General features: G+C 44.4%; 2 protein-coding genes across 2 annotated transcripts; one reads left to right on the top strand and one right to left on the bottom strand.

Moving 5' to 3' along the window:
• Positions 1-1,826: 1,826 nt before the first annotated feature.
• On the top strand, positions 1,827-5,072 carry LOC117850845 (phosphoribosylformylglycinamidine cyclo-ligase, chloroplastic/mitochondrial). Its single transcript, XM_034732724.2, has 8 exons — positions 1,827-2,175; positions 2,647-2,741; positions 2,818-2,919; positions 3,042-3,101; positions 3,829-4,001; positions 4,132-4,243; positions 4,333-4,491; positions 4,607-5,072. The coding sequence occupies exons 1-8, from the start codon at positions 1,899-1,901 to the stop codon at positions 4,775-4,777; spliced, it is 1,149 nt and encodes a 382-aa protein (XP_034588615.1). The 5' UTR covers positions 1,827-1,898; the 3' UTR covers positions 4,778-5,072.
• Positions 5,073-14,581: 9,509 nt separating this feature from the next.
• LOC117847903 (ATP-dependent 6-phosphofructokinase 6) lies at positions 14,582-16,807 on the bottom strand. Its single transcript, XM_034729204.2, has 4 exons — positions 16,436-16,807; positions 16,290-16,336; positions 15,046-16,171; positions 14,582-14,954 (listed from the first exon to the last, which is right to left on the bottom strand). The coding sequence occupies exons 1-4, from the start codon at positions 16,655-16,657 to the stop codon at positions 14,724-14,726; spliced, it is 1,626 nt and encodes a 541-aa protein (XP_034585095.1). The 5' UTR covers positions 16,658-16,807; the 3' UTR covers positions 14,582-14,723.
• Positions 16,808-21,677: the final 4,870 nt, after the last annotated feature.

Raw genomic sequence — 21,677 nt, 5'->3', positions numbered from 1 at the left:
TAAATTGTCGCCATGCTGAATGTCTGCATCGCACGGCCACGGCTGCTTTCAATCGGCATCGCCACCGCCACCGAGCACGATCTGTCCATGACACCTAGCACACCAGGAATCAAGCCGGAATCAAGGAATCGATCACGAAGCATGATTTTTATAGGCAATTCATCATGTCATGGTCATCAGCCGATCTGAAGCCTTCTGCCAGCCCGGTAATAGTACGACGAGACACTTTGCTACTGTTGTACAGTCTTCTACTAGTACGATTCTCTGGTAGCATATGATTAAGGTCGGCTCATGCAAGGCAGAACTAGTGGACATGAATGGTAGTTAAACGTACTGAATGGCAGTTAAATCTTAATCAAAGTTGAGGAGCAAGACATGTCCACAAAACAAAAACTGTAACAACAGCCTCTTTGTTAGCAAATAAACGAATAGGGCCCATGCACACGCAGAACTCCCCCGCGTCGTCCGCTCAGGGCGACTCGGGCGGCCACCCCATCCGCCGCCGCCCAGCCCTCGTCCCCCTCCCTCCCTGCCTCCACTGCCGCCGGAGCTGCCCTGTCCGAAGCCGGGCAAGCAGCGAGGAAGGCGGCGGCGGGGCCACCTTGCTCCTTCCTCTCGCCCAGGCCCCTTCTTCCTCCCCCTCCTAGTTTCTTGCCCCGGCGGCGGCGCGCTGATGGCCAGATCCTTCTCAGGGAAGGCCGGATCCGCTTGTATGGACGCCGGATCTGTGCTCTGCGGGGCCTGAACGCCGGCATAAGCTATATGTCTTGCTTTGATGCATTTCAGTTAGATTCAGCAGGAATTGACAATTTTTCCCAGTTCTGCAGGAGCTTTATAGGTACGGAAAAGATGACGAGAGCGACGAAATGTAGGAGTGCAAGGAAGCTGAGTAATATAGACATACTTCCAAAAGACATACTTCACTGAACTTTACTCATCTTCACTGAAGATATAGTTTTGCTTCGCACTATAAAAGGATACCGCTTTGTACAACATTGACCATATCAACATGATCACAGGAATACAGTCTAGGTATTTAGTTTCTTGAAGCAGCTGTTTCTAGGTTGAAGCCTGTGAACGGCATTTCACTCTAGGATCATATTTCATACACAAGTACTCAGTGCTTTCAAGCGGACCACCAGTAATGATGCCAACACCTATGGATGGTTCTGGTTCAAGTTACTGAGAACATAATTCTATTGTCGAACTGGAGTGGTTAAACCACCAGCAAGCAGACGACAAGATGAGAGAAATTTTACAGTGCTCATCAATTTTCCAATGGTTAAAAAGTAGAATGAACCTGCTACAATGAACCAAAGCGGCACCCACCTTGCAAGCCGCGTCTCGGAGGACGCATGGGAAGGCAAACCCTAATGAGCAGAGCCCTCGCGGAGGTCGCTGCCTCTGCGTGCACTGACGCGCGGCGCGGCGGAGGCACGGACGGGAGATTGATGATGATCGCGGGCAGAGGAACCGACGCGGCGCTGTAAAGAGGCCTTTCTAAAGCATAACAACAAACAGCAGACAAGAACAGGCCCATGTGGCCATGTCAGCCCATTACAGTCTAGTCGAAAACCCAGAAGGCCAGAAGCCCATCAATAGGCCTCTCTCTCAATTGAACCAGCAGGCCACCCATTAGTAGCATTTTCTTATGCGTTTCAACCATTTTTAGGGTAAAAATGCTTTTCGACCCTATTAGGAAGAATGGGCCCAATTTCGCTCTAGTGGGCCGTACCGGCCAACAACTTTCCACTCACCCTTTTAGCCCGGCCCAATGACGCCGCCTCCCTTTTTATACCGCACGATGCCTCAACCCTCTCGCGAGCAGAATCGCTTTCGGCGCCGCCGCATCCGCCGCCGCGTCCCGCCACGCGCTGTTCTTCCCGCCGCCTCTCCCCATGACCACCTCCCGCCTCGTCAGCTTCCTCCGCGGGCCGGCGAACTCTCCCGCCCCCTCAGCTCGCCGGGGACCTCGCCAACCGCAGCGCCTCAGCTTCCCGCAGGCTGGCGAGGGGATGCGGCGCGTCTCCGTGGCATGCTCCTCCGCCAGCGGTGAGGACGAGGGCATGACGTACAAGGGCGCAGGCGTGGACATCGACGCCGGCACCGAGCTCGTGCGCCGTATCCGCAAGATGGCACCCGGGATTGGCGGCTTCGGCGGCCTCTTCCCTTTTGGTATTCACTGTCATCACCTTAGCTTTGCTAACTTCTCCTCCTCATTGTTATGCTGAGTTCTATTCTGTGCTTCTTTCTGGTTGGAAAAAATAAACCCTTTTTTAAGGGTTGTTCTTGCTGCATGTGCGGCAATCCCCAACTCAAGCGCGGGGAGTAAGCATTGTGTACTGTGGTTGCGCTTGGACGCAAGGCCTTGATTGGTGACTAACTGCAAACAATTTAAGTGATTTTAGCTAGTGAAAAAATGAACGATATTCACGGTTCTTGTTTACTCGAGATGTGTCAGTGTGACAAGTCCGACGTTACTTATTAGTTATGAATTAGGATTATGCTGAGATGCTCTCTGTGACATGTCTGACTTGTTTGTTTGCTGCTGCTCACTTGGATGCAGCAATATACTTATGCCATTTTTTTGGTCCTTTCTAGAGTTTCTGAAATATTGATTGCTTTCCTGTTTCTTTGGTTGAACAGGAGATCATTACCTTGTTGCTGGCACTGATGGTGTAGGGACAAAGCTGAAGCTTGCTTTTGAAACTGGTATTCATGACACAATTGGCATTGACCTGGTATGTGCCCACTTGCTATGTGCACTGTTTTCCTTATGTGGTACAGTTACTGAATGGTTTTAGGTCATCGTGGCAGGTGGCTATGAGTGTCAATGACATTGTAACTTCAGGTGCAGAACCAATGTTCTTCCTAGATTACTATGCTACCAGCAAGCTTGATGTTGACCTTGCAGAGAAGGTACTATCAATATTTTTTTGCTCACTTAAACACAACAAAATTTCCTTTTTAATGCTTATTCTGTCGTTTTTATGCTCATGGACATTTTGATTTTGCCTGTAATTTCTTTATGAACTATGTAGGTTATCAAGGGGATTGTGGATGGGTGCCAACAATCAGATTGTGTTCTCCTAGGAGGGGAGGTGAGATTTTCTGAAATTAAAATGATTCAACAATTTAACCTTTTGGTGTCTAGCAAGTCACAAAATCTTTATGTGGATAGATTATATCTCTTCCACTGTGGTATTGACATAAAAATTTGGACATTTATGCTTGATGTCTGAGTCCTTATACATGTATCGGGAGTAAGCGTAGTTTCAACATCATGGAAACAGGTTTCCGTTGTCTTAAGATATATAATTGCGTAGTTTACGAAGGATGGATCAAATGTCTTCCACTGTGGTATTGACAGACAAATTTGACCATTTTTGCTTGATGTCTTAGTTCTTATACATGTCTTGGTAGTAAGCTTCGTTTCACATCATGGAAATATGTTTTTGCTCTCTGAGGATTTATAATAGCTTATCTACAAAGGTTATCAGAACGCCCAACTGAAAAATGTCAGTCTGTAAATATTCAGAATGTTTGGTTGTTTATATCCTTTTATTTCTGCATCATGGAAATAGTTTTTTGTTATCTTAAGATTTATAATAGCGTATTTACAAAGGTTATCAGAATGCCCAACTGAGAAACTTCAATCTGACAATATTCAGACTGTTTGGTTGTTTATGTTCTTGATTTCGTAAAAATCCAAATGAATCCACCTGTCTATCTAACATTGATTCAAACACCTGAGCTATATGTATGGATTACTTTTGTTATAAGCCAAAAACAATTGGAACTGATTATGGATCAATTGACCATTTACAGACAGCAGAGATGCCTGGATTCTATGCGGAGGGTGAATATGATCTAAGTGGTTTTGCTGTGGGTAGAGTGAAGAAGGATAAGGTCATCGATGGAAAAAACATTGTTAAGGGAGATGTCCTTATAGGTCTTCCTTCCAGTGGGGTTCATTCTAATGGGTTCTCTCTTGCTAGAAGGTATTGTACCTTTTTGATTTCCACCTGTTTCAAATTTGTATGGTTTATAATTTATTTTCTTTCAGTTACTGTCCTTACTACTCTTTAATACATCTAATTACTGATGGCTGAAAAATCCTTAATGTTGAAGAGTACTGGAGAAAAGCGGACTTTCATTGAGTGACCAACTCCCAAGAAATGATGGCATAACAACTACTGTTGGTGAAGCTCTTATGGCACCAACTGTCATCTATGTTAAGCAGGTTGGTTCAATGGTGTGCTTATGTGATCCATATATCATATATCCTTCTGACTTCTAAAGAACTTTTAATCCACTTGAAACAAAAAAAAGGTACTTGAGATAATTAGCAAGGGTGGTGTTAAAGGGCTAGCCCACATTACTGGTGGTGGATTTACGGACAATATCCCTAGAGTATTTCCTTCTGGACTTGGGGCGAAAATTTTTACTGGATCATGGGAAGTGCCGCCTGTCTTCAAGTGGCTTCAACAGGTTAGAGCTAACAAATCATGAGCTTTGGCCTATGATTTTTCAGCATCTGCAAACATTGAATTCTCTGCTCCTAGCTCCAATAGTCTTTTAACACTTGTCATTTTGACTTTCATAGGTTGGAAACATTGATGATGCAGAGATGCGGCGAACATTCAATATGGGCATCGGAATGGTTCTTGTGGTAAGCAGAGAGTCAGCTGACAGAATTATCGAGGACACCCGTGGATCAAATCATGCTTATCGCATTGGAGAGGTGATTGAGGGCGAGGGGGTTCATTACGTCTGACCTTTTAAGCCTTCATAGCTTGTAGCGGCTTGAGACTTACTGGTCGTCTGGGCAAAGCAGTCCAGTTTATGTAGGCATAATCTTAAGGGGTTTAAGTTCTCCGGTGATAGTGGTTCTCCACTTCTACTCCCACAAGAAACGTGGGGGGGTAACCAAATAATGTTTAAATCGTTACACGAGAACTTGCCCCTAAACGGCTGATATTGGTATTTGGATCTTGTTGAGAAGAGCGCTTGTGGAAATGCACAGATGTCCAGGATTTCCTGGGGAGTAGTATCAGTTTTGTTTGAGTAAATTTAAAGAGCTTGTGTGGTCTTAACCTGCATTTTAATCAATTGCAAGCAACTACACATACTTCGCCTATATATTACATGTAAACCGATTTGCTAACACTGCTGGTTTGGGTGCAAGTGATTTTTGAGGTCAAGTGATCAACATGCAACGCTTGCCTTCTTTGGAACGAGGATTTTGTGTTGAATTCTGCTCAAATTGGAAAACGAGCTTCATGATTAAAACACGCAACACTTGCCGTAGGCTTGTTATTAAATGCTTGTTTGTCCATCTTTCTCAAAAAAGAAAAAGGTTGTCTGTCCATCATGCACCAAGAATACTTAAGCCACACCTAAATTAAATGAGAGCATGCTCAAGTTATCAAAAAGTAATGCTAACAAACACTAGAAATCAGAGTTCCCTGCAGCTTCATATATCCCATCTCCAAGATAAGTCATTGGTATATGATATATCCCATATCCAATATATGTTATCGGTATGTATCCCATCTCGAGGACATGTAATATGTTACCAGTATCATTAGGACATGGTCAGCGTAACTCAGTATCCAAATAAGCAAATCAAGTAGAAAGAGGCCATGAACTGCTATAAATAGAACCCATGCGTCGCCACAGTCCATAAGCATCTACCAACATCGGCCATCAAAAGAAAGATGACTAGTGCTAAGGCACTAGGGGTGTTGTGCCTCCTGGTCGTCCTCGCCATCTCTCCTTCCCCGGCACAGGCATACCAGGTTCTGGACCTGAAAGCGAAAGTGTTGCACAAATGCATGATGTACATCGAGAAAACAGGTGAGCTGATGCCTCAACGCTCGTCTCCCTGCTGTGACAAAGTGAGGAAAGCAGACGTCCAGGACATCTGCAACAAATTTACAACTGCCGAGAAGGCGCGAATCAAAATCGAGAAGTGGGTTCAGGTCACAAGGAAATGTGAGAATCCATTGCCCGTGGGGTTCAACTGCGCAGGTCGGTTTATATTTCCAGTATTTATGAAAATAGCCTGCACAGCTTCACTCATTTTTTATTGTACCTTTCGATGTATGTGGTTTCTCCTTTTAGTCTTGTGAACGCTAAACATGAAAAGCTTTCTGTGAGCAGGTTACGTTGTTCCAGAGCCACCCTCGCCGCCGCTGCCACCTCCACCACGGAGCGCCTACTAGTTAAGCACTTGTTGGAGAGCTAGCAGGCTCATTCGAGAAATATTTCGCAGCGTGTGTAAATCCTGCAACTCAAATTCCCTGCAAACACCCAAACTACTCCCATATTTTGGTTGACCCAGATGTCCGGTGTTGCAATAAAGAGTAACGAAGCCGAAACTTATCTTTTGCAACCTTATTCAATGTATATGATAAGAATGACAACTCATAGCTGCGAAGATACTGAGAATAACAAATTCCAACCGCAACAAATGTGAATCTTTCACACACAACGTCCAGTCCGAATACTCTTCCCCTTTTCTCACTTTGTAAAATCAGCTATTGATAGATCATACAACACCTTGTGCAACATCGAATCGAATATAGGCTAACACAACAACAACGAAAACCAACGCTTGCAACAAAGGATGATGTGAGGAACACAATATTGGAGGAGTTTTCTGCAGGCAGTGGCATGCTCCAAGACCTTAACAAACTTCATCTGGCTCAAGAACCCCATGCTCTTGAGCTGGCTAACGGTTTCGCAGACGCGGATCACATCCTCACGCGTACGCGCTGCGCGCAGCCTGAGGGCCTCGCAGTACGCACCCGCCATGATCTCCGACTGCACCAGCTCCGTGCTGGGGATGATGATTCCCTTGTTGTCGTTGGCCAAAATATCGATGCAGGCGGCGGGCACGCAGGGACCATCGTCCTGCTGCGCCTGCACGGTAGCGAGGAGCCGAGGACCAACAATAAGGTTGTGGCAGGCAGCAGCATCCCCATCATCGGCCTCGGCAACAACTTGATAATTCCCGGCACCATTCTCGACCAGGCCGTGGGATTTGGGATGGCTCTACGGACTACAGCTTCTTGGTCTCTACTATCTGCCTCTACTCGTACAGCCATGTACTTACCTTCTATAACGAGCAAGGAATTAAAGTCGCGTACGTGCTTGCACGATGGGTGGCACTCTTATAGTTGCCATGTTATAATAGAGATGACATATTTCAAGCAGTAGTTTTAGCACATCTTGTACCTTTACTAGAACCATAAAGCTACTGCTCCCTCCATTCCAAAATATAGGTCTCGTTAGCTTTTCTAGAGCTATCTAGACATAGCCTTATATTTAGGTGCATAGCAAAACTTATGCATCTAGAAAAACTAAAACGATCTACATCTTGAAATGGAGGGAGTAGAAGATATAGATATTCTTGTTATCTATCAATAATAATCTTAATAAATGAGGCTGTATCAAAGATTCCATGGGGCTATATCTTTCATCAGCGCTTCAAATGAGAAGGTATCCTAGTTTTTTTTTCCTATGAACACAACATGTATCCTAGTCATTATATTTCATTTTTCTTAATAAATGCAAGGCCGCAAGTATGCATGGTATCCTCTGTGTATAGGATACGGTGCTGCTACCATGGATACCATGACACTGAATAAACTAATAAATTCTGAAACAAATTGCACAAAGGGGCCTGCACTGCACGCGGCCGCTATACATAGAGAAGTAGAACCAGTGTGGAGTGCACCACAGATCGATCGTTCACAACAAAGAAGAAATTAAGATGGCTGGCAGTGCAAGAGTGACAGGAGCGTACCTGTGCTGCCTCACCGTCGTCTTGGCAGCCATGTGTTGTTCCTCCTCCTCGTACGAGGTGCAGGACTTGAAAGACGACATCATGAAAAACTGCAGGTTTTACATCGAGAAAAATATGGGCAGCACGTTTCCGCCGGAGGAGAGTGTCTGCTGCCAGGATGTGAGGCGAGCAAACGTCGCAAATATCTGCCAGGAGTTTACTGACCAGGACAAGGAGAAAATCGCGCTGCACAAGTGGGCTGCGGTCACAAAAGTGTGCAGGAACGCCTTGGCCGCAGGGACTAATTGTGCCGGTTACATTGTTCCTCCGCTGCATGCGTAATCATTGTTAATTAGCTTCATGTAAGCCCTCTTGGTTGGGGCATGCTCAGCCGAGAAATATATGAATAAATTATAATGTGATTTAAATGTGTGCATCGTCCGGGAATCTGCGTAGTGTACCGTCATTTTATCAACGCAATCAGTTGTAATAATATAAGTTGTGCGTCGCATCTTCTTATTATATGTGTTTTGTTCATGCATATGATCTTCCGGTGGTATTTAAAAAAAAACAGCCAATTTTCCCAAAAATTAGTCACGCATCTATCCCCTCCAATCAAATTGTGACACAAGTTTGGTTGGCTTCTTCTTCCTCATCGGACTCGGCCACCCATCTATCTACTATATAGGGATTCCAATTGGTACTAGGGGTGAATGCAAGCCCATTAGTACAATATGGAGTATATAATAGTATTGGTCCAAGTAAGTGGGCTGAGTTGCATGTGTTGTGGAGGTGGTTTAATAGCGCACACTAGAAAATTAGAAGACATATATATATCCCAATTATCTAAATAATAGTAATAAATGAGGCTGTATCCAAAATTTCATAGGGCTTATCTTTCACCAGTGCTTCAAATGAGAAGATATCCTAGTTTTTTTAGAACACGCCATATTTCCTAGTTATTATATTTCAGTTTTCTTAATAAATGCAATGTCACAAGTATGATATCCTCCCTTTTAGAATACGGTGCTGGATGCTACCACATATACCATAACAGTAAATAAATAAATGCCACTCGCATTCTCAAAGATAAAGGTAATAAATTCCTACTAAAAAATAAGTGCACAACCCATGGGGTGCAGTAACTAGCTAGAAATGGGCTGCTGGCCGATATATATAGAACTGATGGGGAGTACAAAACCCTGCGTCAAATCTTCATAAATCGATCACGATCAAAAAATAGATTGAGATATGGGCTGCGCGAAAGTGGCAGGAGTGTACCTGTGCTTGCTCGTTGTCTTGGCAGCCATCTCCCCTTTCCTCCCGTTCCTCGTGCATGCACGAGTGTAGGCATAACATTGTATAAAACATAGGGTCACCCTGGAATGTGAAACATGGCGGTTCCTGCTGCGAGAAAGTGAGGGAAGCAAATGTTGCAGACATCTGCCAACAGTTTACGGAGGTGGACAAGGCAACAATCGCGTACGTTATGGGTGTGTGACAAGAAAGTGTGGGAACGGCTTGGTCACGGGATTCGATTGTGCAGGTTACACTGTTCGTCTGTTCCGCCGCCTCATCACCAGATGTGAGGCCACTTGGACAACTATGTTGAGTAAAATGCTATCATTTGGATATGCATTAGGGTATTTGCATTCAATTCTTTTTTGAGGAAGTATCTGCGTACATTATTTGGTTAGTGCAACCGGGTGGCTAGGATAATTCCGATAGATTACATGCCCGCCTAGGTTATGGTACTATTCTTTTAACCTCATGAATTGAGCATAGCATACCATGTTAGATTTCTTATTCTGGAACCTATCCTTGTATTTATTCCATGAAGAAATAACGTTGTGCACTAACGTGCTCATGGATGAAAAGACGCCTATGCTAATTTTGTTAAGCTCAAGATTTGACAGCCTAATCTTACATAGGTGTTCATAAACCATAAGGGTAGGAAACATGTACACACTATGTTCATAGGGTGTGTGTACGTGTGTGTATTAGTGTCTGCATTTGTACTGTGTTTTTTTTTAAAAAACTATAAGGGCATAGTGATTACTACATAAGGGTATGTTTGGATACCATAAGGATAATAAAAAGCCATCTAAAAATTTATATTTTTTAGAAAATGGAATTTTTGCCGACTTCTGTAGCCGCACACATCCAAGTTCTTATTGCAAATATATCTTCAAATTTATTCAACAAAATATAGATAAAAGTTCACCAACACAAAAAATATTCATAAGCAAACTCTATTATTGTTTTTTTATGTTCTTGGCGAAGATATCCAAAGTGACGATCTCCAGCGCTTTGCTTGCCGCACAAACTGATTTCCTTATGTTTTTACACTGCAACAGGGACCAAAACTGCATCCAACAAGCTCTCCTGCATGAAAAACTGAGGTGAAACTTTTTTCTCACATACCATATCATAGTGAGTACACCAAATAGCCCACAAAATGGCAACAACCCCATTAAAAATCAAACCTTCTGTGTTGTTTTCCATGCCCTTTAACCAATTCAACATCATATGATTTACTAACCTAGGCGGGGTTAACCCAGTAGCAATATAAACAATTCTTAAAATAGTTTTAGCATGTTAACGATAAAAAAAAGAGATGCTTGATCATCTCATTACATTCAAAAAAACAACACTTTTAACTACCAGCCTAATTTTCCTTGGCTAAATTGTCCGTAGTATTACACCCATGTTGGATGAACGAAAGGAGATTTTTTATTTTTTAGAGGTATTTAAGCTTCCAAATATTTTTTGGAAACATGGATGCCATCTTGAATTTATCAAATATTGGTACATAGACCGGACCGAAAACATATCGTGTTTATGTAGCCCCCAATAAACACATGTCCATCTCGGTAGACAGCTGGTAGTGTTTATGTAGCTACTTTAGCCACCAGATTATATGAGATTCAAACATCCCAGATTCTCTCCAATGAGTACAGCCCGGATCATTATTCAGCAGAATTCAGATTCTTGTAATCCCTGTCTACTGTCTAGATTTTTATAATCCCTGTGCCCCAACATGCCTTGAATCTTTCCAAAAAGAACGATTTGAAAACATAGTATATAGTATAAACTAGTAGAGACTATGTCATAGTTATTTATCTTAATAAATGAGACTATATCTGAAACTCTATGGAGTATATCTAGCACCAACGAAGGAAACGAGAACGTATCCTAGATTTTTTTATGGAACAGAGAACATATCCCAAATATATATGGAGTATATTTTTTAATAAATGCATCAGACTGTATCCTCTCTTCAGGATACGTTGCTGAGGCATGGGATATATACCTTGATAATAAACGAAGAGGTACGCATTGAGAAGTGATTGCACAATTGCTCGAAAAGGGCTGCACCACTGGCCACACCTTTGATCACATCCACGAAGAAATTAAAGATGACTGGTAGTGCAAGAGTGACAGGAGTGTACCTGTGCTGTCTCGTCGTCTTCGCAGCCATCTGTTCCTCCTCCCGCTCGTACGAGTTGGAGAGCAAAGATGACATCATGCACCACTGCAGGTTCTTCATGGAGAAAAATCTCGGTAACGGGGAACCTGACGCTGATAGTCCCTGCTGCAAGTTTGTGAGGCAAGCAAACGTCAAACGTCGTGGAGATCTGCCAGGAGTTTACGGAGGATGACAAGGCCAAAATCGAGCTGTGGAAATGGGTTAAGGTTACGAGGAAGTGCGAGAACGCCCTGGCCACAGGGCACGACTGCGCGGGTTACGTTATACCACAGCCGAATACATTGTAGTTGGTACAGGTCGTTGCAAGAACGAATCATCGATCGGTATAAAGTTGTACCAACAACAGCTGTACGTCGTTATAAGTGGCGTCGGTATAAATCTATACTGACCAACGGTCCGATGCATGCTATAGAAATAACGACCAACAATCTAACGAGATCTATTGAACTAAACACAACATATATTTACATCTTTTTATACGATTCTGAAAATTGTTCTATCACTAGTGCATACACAAGCATCACAAGCTCATCAGAGTGGGAATATATTGCATCGATTCATTGAAAAGAATGTAGCATTAATACAAAGTCATCCAAACATGATATTAAGTCATCCATACATGAGCTAGTAGTCCAGCCAACAATGTCACATTGTGCATCAAACTAACTGATCAATAAAGCTAGCTCACAGCCAAGAATAGTACTACAAACTGATCAACAAAGCTCCCAGCCAGCATGAAGTCTGCATCTATGAGCAAAACAGCCATACAACCAAGCTCGCAGCCATTTAGGTCCACATCTACCAGCAGCAAGCATGAAGTCTACATCTACGATTTGAGATCGACCAAAATACCACAATTCACTATAACCAGCAAGCTCCCAGCCATACGACCAAGCTCCCAGCCATTTAGGTTGAGTGCAAAATATTTCATCTCCACAGATTCCAAAACAACACAAAAATCATGAGCACTTGCAACCGGCTTCAAGAGACCCTCCTAGCATTTCTTCCAGAACTGCCTGAAAGTCAATATGGTATGGAATCAGTGACAATTTCCACCAAAATTAACAGAAAAAGGAAATGTCATATAACCACTCAAAATGCTACCAGTGTCATATTAGTGGATGGCACGCATAACACAAGTGATCTTGATTGTTTATTCAGTAAAGCAGCACCAAAATAAGCATAATAGTGTAGTTTTTCACTTATCAACAGTAGAGCATCACTTATTTTAATTAGCACATTACAAGACCTTGGCAAACAAAAAGCTGCTATTCATTTCGGATCGATGCTCATCAAAAATGATCTTGATTGTTTATTCATTAGAGCAGCACCCAACTAAGCATAATAGTGTAGTGAGGCTGGTAGATTTAACGCAGAATAAAAGAGATTTGGATGTGTATGATATAAAGGATGGTTAAAAAAAATTGCCTCTAAAATTACTATTGACACAAAGCGTTTTACTAGCAAACCAATTTTACGGACTGGATTACTATTTTACTGCTACTTGCTTCTCCGTTTGGCTCCATTCGAACACTTCATTTTTTTTAAACATTGAGCACTTCGTTAACTCTAGATGGCCTCCTCTCTTTTCTTCAACCTCTCGCTTCCGCGCTATACGTGTCCACTATACAGGTTTTCATAATATCTCTTAGGTCCATACATGCTCAAAATCTTTCCAATAAGATCGATGTCAAACCGACCAAATATATAGCATATAGTATAAAATATAAACCAGAAAAAGACTATATCGTAGTTATTTATCAATAATCTTACTTAACAAATGAGGATATATCGTCGTCCGAAACTATACGGAATATATCTAGCACAAACGATTGAAATGAAAACATATCCTAGATTTTATATGGAATAAATTAAGAGCATAATGCATCAATCCTAGCATCGTATCATCTCTTCAGGATGTGTGCTGGAACCATGGGATACCTTGGTAATAAATGAAGAGGTAAGTATTGAAATGAATGCGCGATTGCTTGAAAGGGGCTGCCGAGCAGCTACATTTATAGACAAGCAGAGTGCACCAGCACCAACAGATAGATCACGACCAAGAAGAAGGATGGCTGGCAATGCAAGAGTGACAGGAGCGTACCTATGCTGCTGCCTCATCGTCATCTGAGCAGCCGTCTCCTCTTCCTCCTGCTCCTCATACATTGTGCGGCACCTCAAAGACGAAATCATGCATGAGTGTAGGCATAACATTGCGAAAAACTTAGGATCACCCTGGGACGTGAAACATGGCGGTCCCTGCTGCAAGAAAGTAAGGGAAGCAAATGTTGCAGACATCTGCCAACAGTTTGCAGAGGCGGACAAGGTAAGTATCGCGTTATGGATGTGGGCTGTAGTGACAAGAAAGTGCGGGAACGGCTTGGCCACGGGGTCCAATTGCGCAGGTTACACTGTCCCGCCGCCTCGTCGCCTGATGTGAGGCCATCTGGACTATTGTGTGTTCATGTTGAGAGGAGAAGTAATAATCTAATAATTAAATTGATGCATGTTGTCATTTGAATGTGCATTAGGGTATCTGCGTACAATATTTTTTTGGCGAGGAAGTATCTGCGTACATTATTTTGTTAATGCAACCGATGGCTCCGCTAGATTATTTGTGATAGGACCTGTTCACAAGGTTATGGCACAGTAAACAGCGGGCCTCTCGATAAGAGATATTTGTGGTGACTTTGTCGGCCTCTTAGATGTACTCATATGGGTGGAGGCGGAGCAAGAAACTCGTTTTTTCTTTGTTAGAGAGGGCCAACCGTGCTAATTCTCTTCAAAATTGTGTTGAATTCAAAATATTCAGTGGAACAATTCAAGTCAGTGCATGTGTGTGATGTCTTCACAAAAATAAAGAGAAAATCTAAAATCGCAACAATATTTTAATACCTAATTCTCGTTGACGAGTAGCGTGACACTGGGTGATGTTTTGTTAATTGTTATAGCTATATGTTCCCCTATTTAATTGGCACTTTGTGGCTCCGTCCACATAAGCTATAATAATATTTTTAGAATAGAAATAATGCCTCCGAGGTGGAGGTACGCGAGGCGGACGTCGTCATGGCGGCCATTTACTTCAACAGGATCATTGACATCAAAGCCTGGCACGGCGGTTCATTCAGATGAAAGTGGTTCGGCCATGGCTTAAATTGATGACGGGAAGAGGAGTGGGAGTGACGATAGGAGGGCTAGGAAGATGCTCTGTTCGTACTCGATGTGGCACGTACTCCTAAACCCTAACACACAAAAAAAAAAAAACCCTACTCCTTGGAGGGCTAGGAGTATGTGCCACATCGATCGGTTCATTCAAAAGGAATGAACAAAAGGAAGTTATGAAGAAAACCTACAATCACAACCACATTGGGACCCTCCTTCATTCATTTTACATCAACACATGTGAATTAATATAATTGAGCCTGCGCCTCGAATCTTCATTCATGCCGCGCCACTGCAGAGGTGGCCGTTGCCGTTGCCGTTGCACATCGTCGACGGGCTCCTGACCAGCGCGTTCTCGCCCTCGACGAGCGGCAGGTGTGGCTCCTCGTCGTCCTGCCTCGCCCCCTCGACGTCCTCGTGCGTCAGGAAGCAAGGCTGGTTCGTCGAGCACAGCACCCGCGCCCACATCCGGTCCGTGATCACCACCTTGTTCTGCTTCTCGGTGATCCTCTGCAAGTTTCATCATTTCAATCGGTGTTAACTATTCACTGCTGAGATTGAGAAAAAGCTTGCAAGCAAATCCATGATCAGAGGGACTTACGTAGAAGGGGATGTAGGCGTGCCTTCCGTTCACCGGCGCGACGGTGATGCCGGTGTACCCCGCCATGGCGCCGTGGAGGGCGCTGTGCGCCAGCAGCGTGCAGTAGACGTTGTCGGAGGCGTTGGACGGCACGGCGCGGATCATGTAGGTCGGGTCGATGTACTTGAGCGTTATGGGGAAGTTGTTGGCCTTCCTCTTGAAGTGCTCCTTGATCTTCTGGGAGAGCCAGAGGCCGACGTCGAGGAGGACCTTGTTGCCGGAGGCGTCGTGGGTGTCGGCGAGGTTAATGCTCTTGGCGATCAGGTCCTGGCCGGCGCCCTCGGCCACGACGATGACCATGTGGCCGTTGTCCCGGAGGCGCTTCTCGACGAACTCGAGCAGGCCGCCCTTGCCGTCGAGGTAGAATGGCGACTCCGGGATGAGGCAGCAGTCGACGTCGCGGCTGGCGAGCGTGGCGTACATGGCGATGAAGCCGCTGTTCCGGCCCATGAGCTTGACGACGCCGACGCCGTTCTCGGCGCTCTCGGCCTCGACGTGCGCCGCGTTGATGGCGCGCTGCGCCTCCTCGACGGCGGTGTCGAACCCGAACGACTTGTCGATGACGGCGATGTCGTTGTCGATGGTCTTGGGCACGCCGACCACGGCGCACCTGAGCCCGCGCCGCCGGACCTCCTCGTGGATCGACGCCGCGCCCTTCTGCGTGCCGTCGCCGCCGATGATGTACACCTGGTTGATGCCGCGGTCCTGGATGCTGTCCACGATCTTGGCCGTGTCCTGCCCGCCGCGGGAGGTGCCCAGCACCGTGCCGCCGCGCTTGTGGATGTCGTTGACGGAGCGCGGGGTGAGCTCCACGGTGTTGCGCGCGTAGAAGCCCTTGTAGCCGCCCTCGATGCCGAGCACGCTGGTGACGCCGTACATGTCGTGGAGGCCGCAGACGAGCTCGCGGATGACGGTGTTGAGGCCAGGGCAGAGCCCGCCGCAGGTGACGATCGCCGCCGTCACCTCGCCGGGCTGGAAGTAGACGCGCTGCCGCGGGCCGGCGCGCCGGAAGTGCGTCCCCCGCGCGCTGCTCTTGTGCACCACGATCTTCTTCGCCACCGTGTCGTCAGGGTTCACGAAGTACTGCCTGCGACACCGGAACATCAACACGATTATTGAGAAAACCGATCGAAACTGGGATCGAATTTGGAGCGACGAACAGAACACAGAATTAAGGGGATATCCCGATTCAGATTGTTACTTACTTGACAACAGAGTAGGCAGGGTGGTCTTGCAGGGGATTCGGGTAGCTCTGCAGAGGAATAGCAAATCAAGAACGTGAGCAAAAGCAATCTACGGTATTGGTTAAAGAAATCTCTCTCTCTCTCTTTTTGTGAAGAAGAAGACTCACCTTGAGCTCTGGGAGATAGTCGGTGAGGTGCGGGACGTCCTCGAGGACGTACCCGCCGCAGCCGCCGGCGAGCTTCTTCTTGGCCGCCGGCTTGGCCTTCCTCGCCGGCGGCGACGATTTCGCCGCGGGGGCAAAGGAAGACTTCAGTTCCAAAAGCTTGTGCTGCGGCGGCGGCGTGATGGCCACCGGAGCCGGCGCGACGACGACGGTGGCGGTCTCCATCGATCGCAGCACAGTACTAAGGAAACTTGACCGATCGGAGGAGGAGAGCGACTATCCGACGGTTGAATTCGCCGGAATTGCCGGGGAGGGGAGGACTGGAATTCTTGTTCTTTGTGAGACTTGCGATTGGTGCGAGAAGGCGGGCAATCGAGTGCCGGATTTATATAGCCGGGGCGGGGGGCCAGGAAAGGGGGACAGTGCCACAGTGGTGCATTTGCGGCGGGCGCGTGCAGGACAGGACGGCGGGAGTCGGTATTTTCGGTATCGGAGTCGGAGAGCGCGTGGAATTCGGCCCTCGGATTCTCAGCTCATTTCTCTTTCTCCCGTTGTTTGTTCTTTTTCTACAAAAAAAAAAGGACGCTTCAAACTACTATGTGAAATAATTTGATAAATTAGATTGAACAATTTAGTCATCGATGACTTGTTGTAACACAAATTTGTGGCATCACCAAATCTTTCAAACATTATTTCCTAAACGCCATTAAGAATTAATCGAAAGTTACTAAACCCATGAAATCCTTTGTGAAATAAGTCAGAAAATTTATATAAATCATTTATTCATCAATGCCTTAATGTTAACTAAAAATTGTGGCATTATTTCAATCTACAACCATATTCTTCCGAGTATTTGAGATTTTTCACCCCTGGTAAAAGTTTTATGCTTCAAGTCTGACGCAGACGGTCACGTGCATGCAACATTTGATAGGGGAAATTGGCAGGTTAAATAATATGCATTCCCCTCGATCTATCATCTCTTTCACATGAAAATTAGCACTAAACTTTGATGAGAAATGATATCAGTGTTTAAAACGAGGGGTATTTGATGTGTTTATGAGCCGGGGAGTATCTTCCTCTAGGAGACTCTGCGAAACTACAAAATAATTCCCTCATTGTTTCGACCGGGCAGTGATTTAAAATTAATCACGTGGACAAACCCAAGGAGGAAGCATGGGGGGTGGTGGCCGGTGGCCCCCGCAACGGGAAGATGCGGCGACGGCGACCCCCGGGGGCCCCATTGGTCAATCGCGCAGCCATCAAGCTCGAATTTAATTAATTAACTGGAGGCTGCAAAGCGAAGGGAAAGGGAGGCGCACGCCACCAAAGAAACAGAGCTGCGCCTGCCCGGTCGTCCAATGGCTCCAATTGTCCAATGGCATTCTGCTGTCAACTTGGACCGTACCTAGGGAGAAAAAAGAACAAGTGTGGACTGTATTACTTGCAAGTCTTTTTTATTTTTGTGATATTTTTCTCTTTAGCTCTTCAACTATGAACACTGCTACGGAAGGTTTATCATAGTTGTTTTGGTAATTCCTAAGAGAAAAAAAATTCCTCAAAAAAGTTGTGTTGGTCCTATATGGTACCCATTTTATTATAACTCTGTGCAAAATATACAAGCAGTTATATAACTTTTTTTTATCTCACAGTTGTTAGTACAACTTAAATGAGACCATGTGTGACTAGTTGGTGGATTTACCGTGTAACAATTAAGATTCAGTACTCCTCGCCAAAAACAATTATAATTAAGATTCAGTACACTCAGCTCGCGAGTGGTGTGTGTTTTAGAACCAAGAATGTACACTAATTTAATAAAAAAAAGAAACTGCAGAATTGTATTGTGCTGACACAATTATAGTATTTTAATCTTATGCGGCCATGCGGGTTCTAGAGAATGTTTTTGCATGTTTAGTGATACCTTGGGTAGACGATGAATACAGGAGAACCGAAAGAGGCCAAGAGAAAGGTGGAGCATGTGCCATTTGACCCGAATAAGGATCTTCATGTCTTGATACCTTGGACACTGTGGTTTTCTTCAAACAAAACCAACGAAGAAGAAAACAAGGACCAAGCTTGCTGGAGGTGCCTATGCCGTACATAGTTCTACTAGGAATGAGAATATGCAGATGCTTTGTTCAGTTCTTGGATGTGGTCCACCATAAACATTTGTCCCTTTCAAATAGACAATTTAAGAAACATATTGTTTTTCTACAGAGGAACAGAAATGTACTCCAAATTCGTCGTTTGGATCAGTCGAACCTTTCGTTATATCCATGCAAAACTAGGTGTAACCAATTGCTCCAAGACACTCGTTTGATTGTGGTTAATTATAAGCTATCGAACTCTAAAGAAAGGTTGCCCTAAAAAGCCTCCAAAGAAAGGTTATCAAATGGGGGGAAGGTAAACTTTCACCAATCTATTTCCACTAATTACATGCTAGAGATGAATAGTTTTTTCGACGAAACAACGGGCGAGGCACCCACCTGAACCATATAGATGAACGTACAGGGCCTAGTGGTAGATAAATTATTTACACACTTCACAATGTTTGGAAAAAATATACTCCATCTGTTTCAAATTGTAGGTCATTTTGACTTTTCTAAGTCCATAGATATTATTATTTACAATTTGGAACAAACGGAGTACATGAAGTCGTATTAGCATCCAAAAACGAATTTGCGCCCATTAACACATAAAATGCATGGTTTTGCCTTTTAATTGTACTTTTAGTTTTTTTTACAAACATCTTCTCATCCAATAGTTTGTTTTGGAAGAAATGCCTTAAAGAAATAATAAGAAGGCGAAGACACGCCAGCCAAGACGGACCTCCAAGCAACTGACGAGCACACAGTCTCAAAAGGTCTCTTCACGTCCATTGTTTTTTAGAGCCTCTTCTACGCGACCAAGAAGAATAATTTTGGTCGGCTGTTACATGTTCTCTAGTCTCTACAAACACTGTCCTCCCCTCCAAAATTAAACAATCTAAAAGTATATTTTGCATACTTGGATAAATTTAATTATAAAAAGAGAAAATCTCATTTATTAGATTCTTTCAAAAAAGAATGGTTTTCAGGATTTCCTTTTTGTGACGTGAGCATTTGCGGCGACACGCCGCCGGCGCAAATGAGAATGCAAAGTTCTTGTAAGATTCTTCCACTAGGTGACGGAGTATCTTAGAGGTGGATACTACAACTTTCTTGTTTACACATGCGTTTCTACGATGGATTGTAGCTCACAACAAGCACCGTTGCTTGGATTATGCTAGTGGTCCAACTAATTAAATAGGTTGCACGGTTTCCTCTATTAGAAAATTATTAGGAATAGCCGAGGAAAAGCAAAGCTTGCCTCTTTGTGGTTCTAGGTTAATGGTTGCTCATCGGAAGGCACATAAACGTCAACGATGTTTCCCAGCTTAAAATTGATTGAACCCACTAAGCCAATAGAATAATTGAAAGAGATATGCTAGCAAAGTAAACAGAGATCACTCGTGCTAAAAATATTAGTATGTGAGGAATTTTATTGTTCATTGTAAGGCACATAAACGTCAACGAAAAAAAACATCAGAAATTCAAAACAACATCAGAGCTTATTTTGAAAGTAACTGCAGGAGTTTTGGCAGTAGATTAAGCGAGAGAAAAGATAGTACAAATGGAGAAACCAGAAGCCTACGTCCACTGCAAAAATGTCTTCTTTCGTTCTAGTTTAATCTCGACCCATGAGAGATTTCTTCCTTGGAAAATTCTCCTGTGTTCTCCTGTTCCATAAGAGAAACATGTATATATGCGTCACAGTGCCACTGAAAGCCCTTTGGAGGTGCTTTTGAACTGTTTTCGCCATATCCAAAAAAAAGAGAAAAAATTGTGATGGTTTGATGGCCTATCCGGAAATTGTGACTCTGAACAATTAGCATGCCATTTTTATGCTTTAGTGGAAGGTACCACTTTCACCACCACTACCCATGTGCTTGCCTCTTTGGTTGAAGAATGTCTCTTTACATGTTCCTTCATACTTTAGATTGTCAATATACAACCAAATAATTTGTAAAAATTGCAGCAAGCATATGAAGACACCGGCTTTTTTTAATGGCACAAATTGTCTTGAGGGTGAAATATTCAATCCCCACATGGGAGAGAGGGTAGAAGTCAGAGAAGCCACGTCATTTCCTTCGTTCTTTTTCAGGACCCATTTCGTAAGAACACAAGACTGATTTGTTCACCTATATCGTCTTTTTGCAGGAACCCAATGTGAAGAGGCACCCACCACCACCCTCTGCATCTCCAGGTGTACGGCGATAAGCGTAACCATGTATCACAATTCCTCGTGATACTTTGACCCGAACGAAGGCGACCATCACCCGCCTAGTACAGAATGAAAGAGATGAGAGAGACTTCTAAACCCATGGGACTCTGTTCTGCCTCCGCTGCAGAGAAACGCCGGCGCCTCCCACCAACCGGAACCCGCAGTTTCTTTCTTGACCCCGGGACCAAACAAACAAGCGCCCAGCGAAGACCAGCTTCGCATTCAAGCAGCTGCCATCCGCAAGCTACCGCCGCCGGGCACCGGCCTTCCATGTTGCTTCCTCCTCTGTTTTTGTCGCTGGTGTGCCTCTGTTTCTGCAGCATGACGCAGTCAGAGTCCAGAAACACACAAGCATGGCGACATGGCGTATGCTTCTGTTGCCACAGTTGGTCTAGATGTTCAGTACCCGTGGGCGGGGCGATGCATGGCCGGGGAATCCGGTAGCTATTTTCCAGATGTTGCAAACTTGCCATTGACCTTTTCCCTTTTTGTAAAGATTACTCAAGGGAAAATGGAATCGCACACGCCCAGTGATATTATATAGTATGTAGTGCCCTGTGATCGTCGTCAAGGTCATGACACCAGAATTATCAGCTGCGAATCGGGTGGCAATCTTTCGGAACCTCTGAATTCCTGATGGATTTGCTGGTAAAACATGAGAAAACTGCAATCCGCGGGCACACAACCTGATAAAACTGTCGGTGCTCAAGATTGAAGTCAATAAAGATGGGAAAGCAGATCAGACCAAGGTCAAGTCGTGGATGTTTACAGCTTCATAGAGCCTTCCATCACATTTTCTTTCTACTTTGAATGGACAAAAAATATAACCAAAAGAGGTAATACTTTGCAGATTACTTAGACAGTGATGAGAAAATGTAACCAAAACAAGGTAGTACCGAACACCGGTTTGTGCCTTGCTTGCTTCCTAGCGATGCCATGTTTTTTT

This window comes from Setaria viridis, chromosome 3 (genome assembly GCF_005286985.2).
Source record: "Setaria viridis chromosome 3, Setaria_viridis_v4.0, whole genome shotgun sequence".
NCBI classification, from domain to species: Eukaryota; Viridiplantae; Streptophyta; class Magnoliopsida; order Poales; family Poaceae; genus Setaria; species Setaria viridis.
The sequence above is the reverse complement of the archived record's forward strand: the minus strand, read 5'-3'. Positions and strand labels throughout refer to the sequence as shown.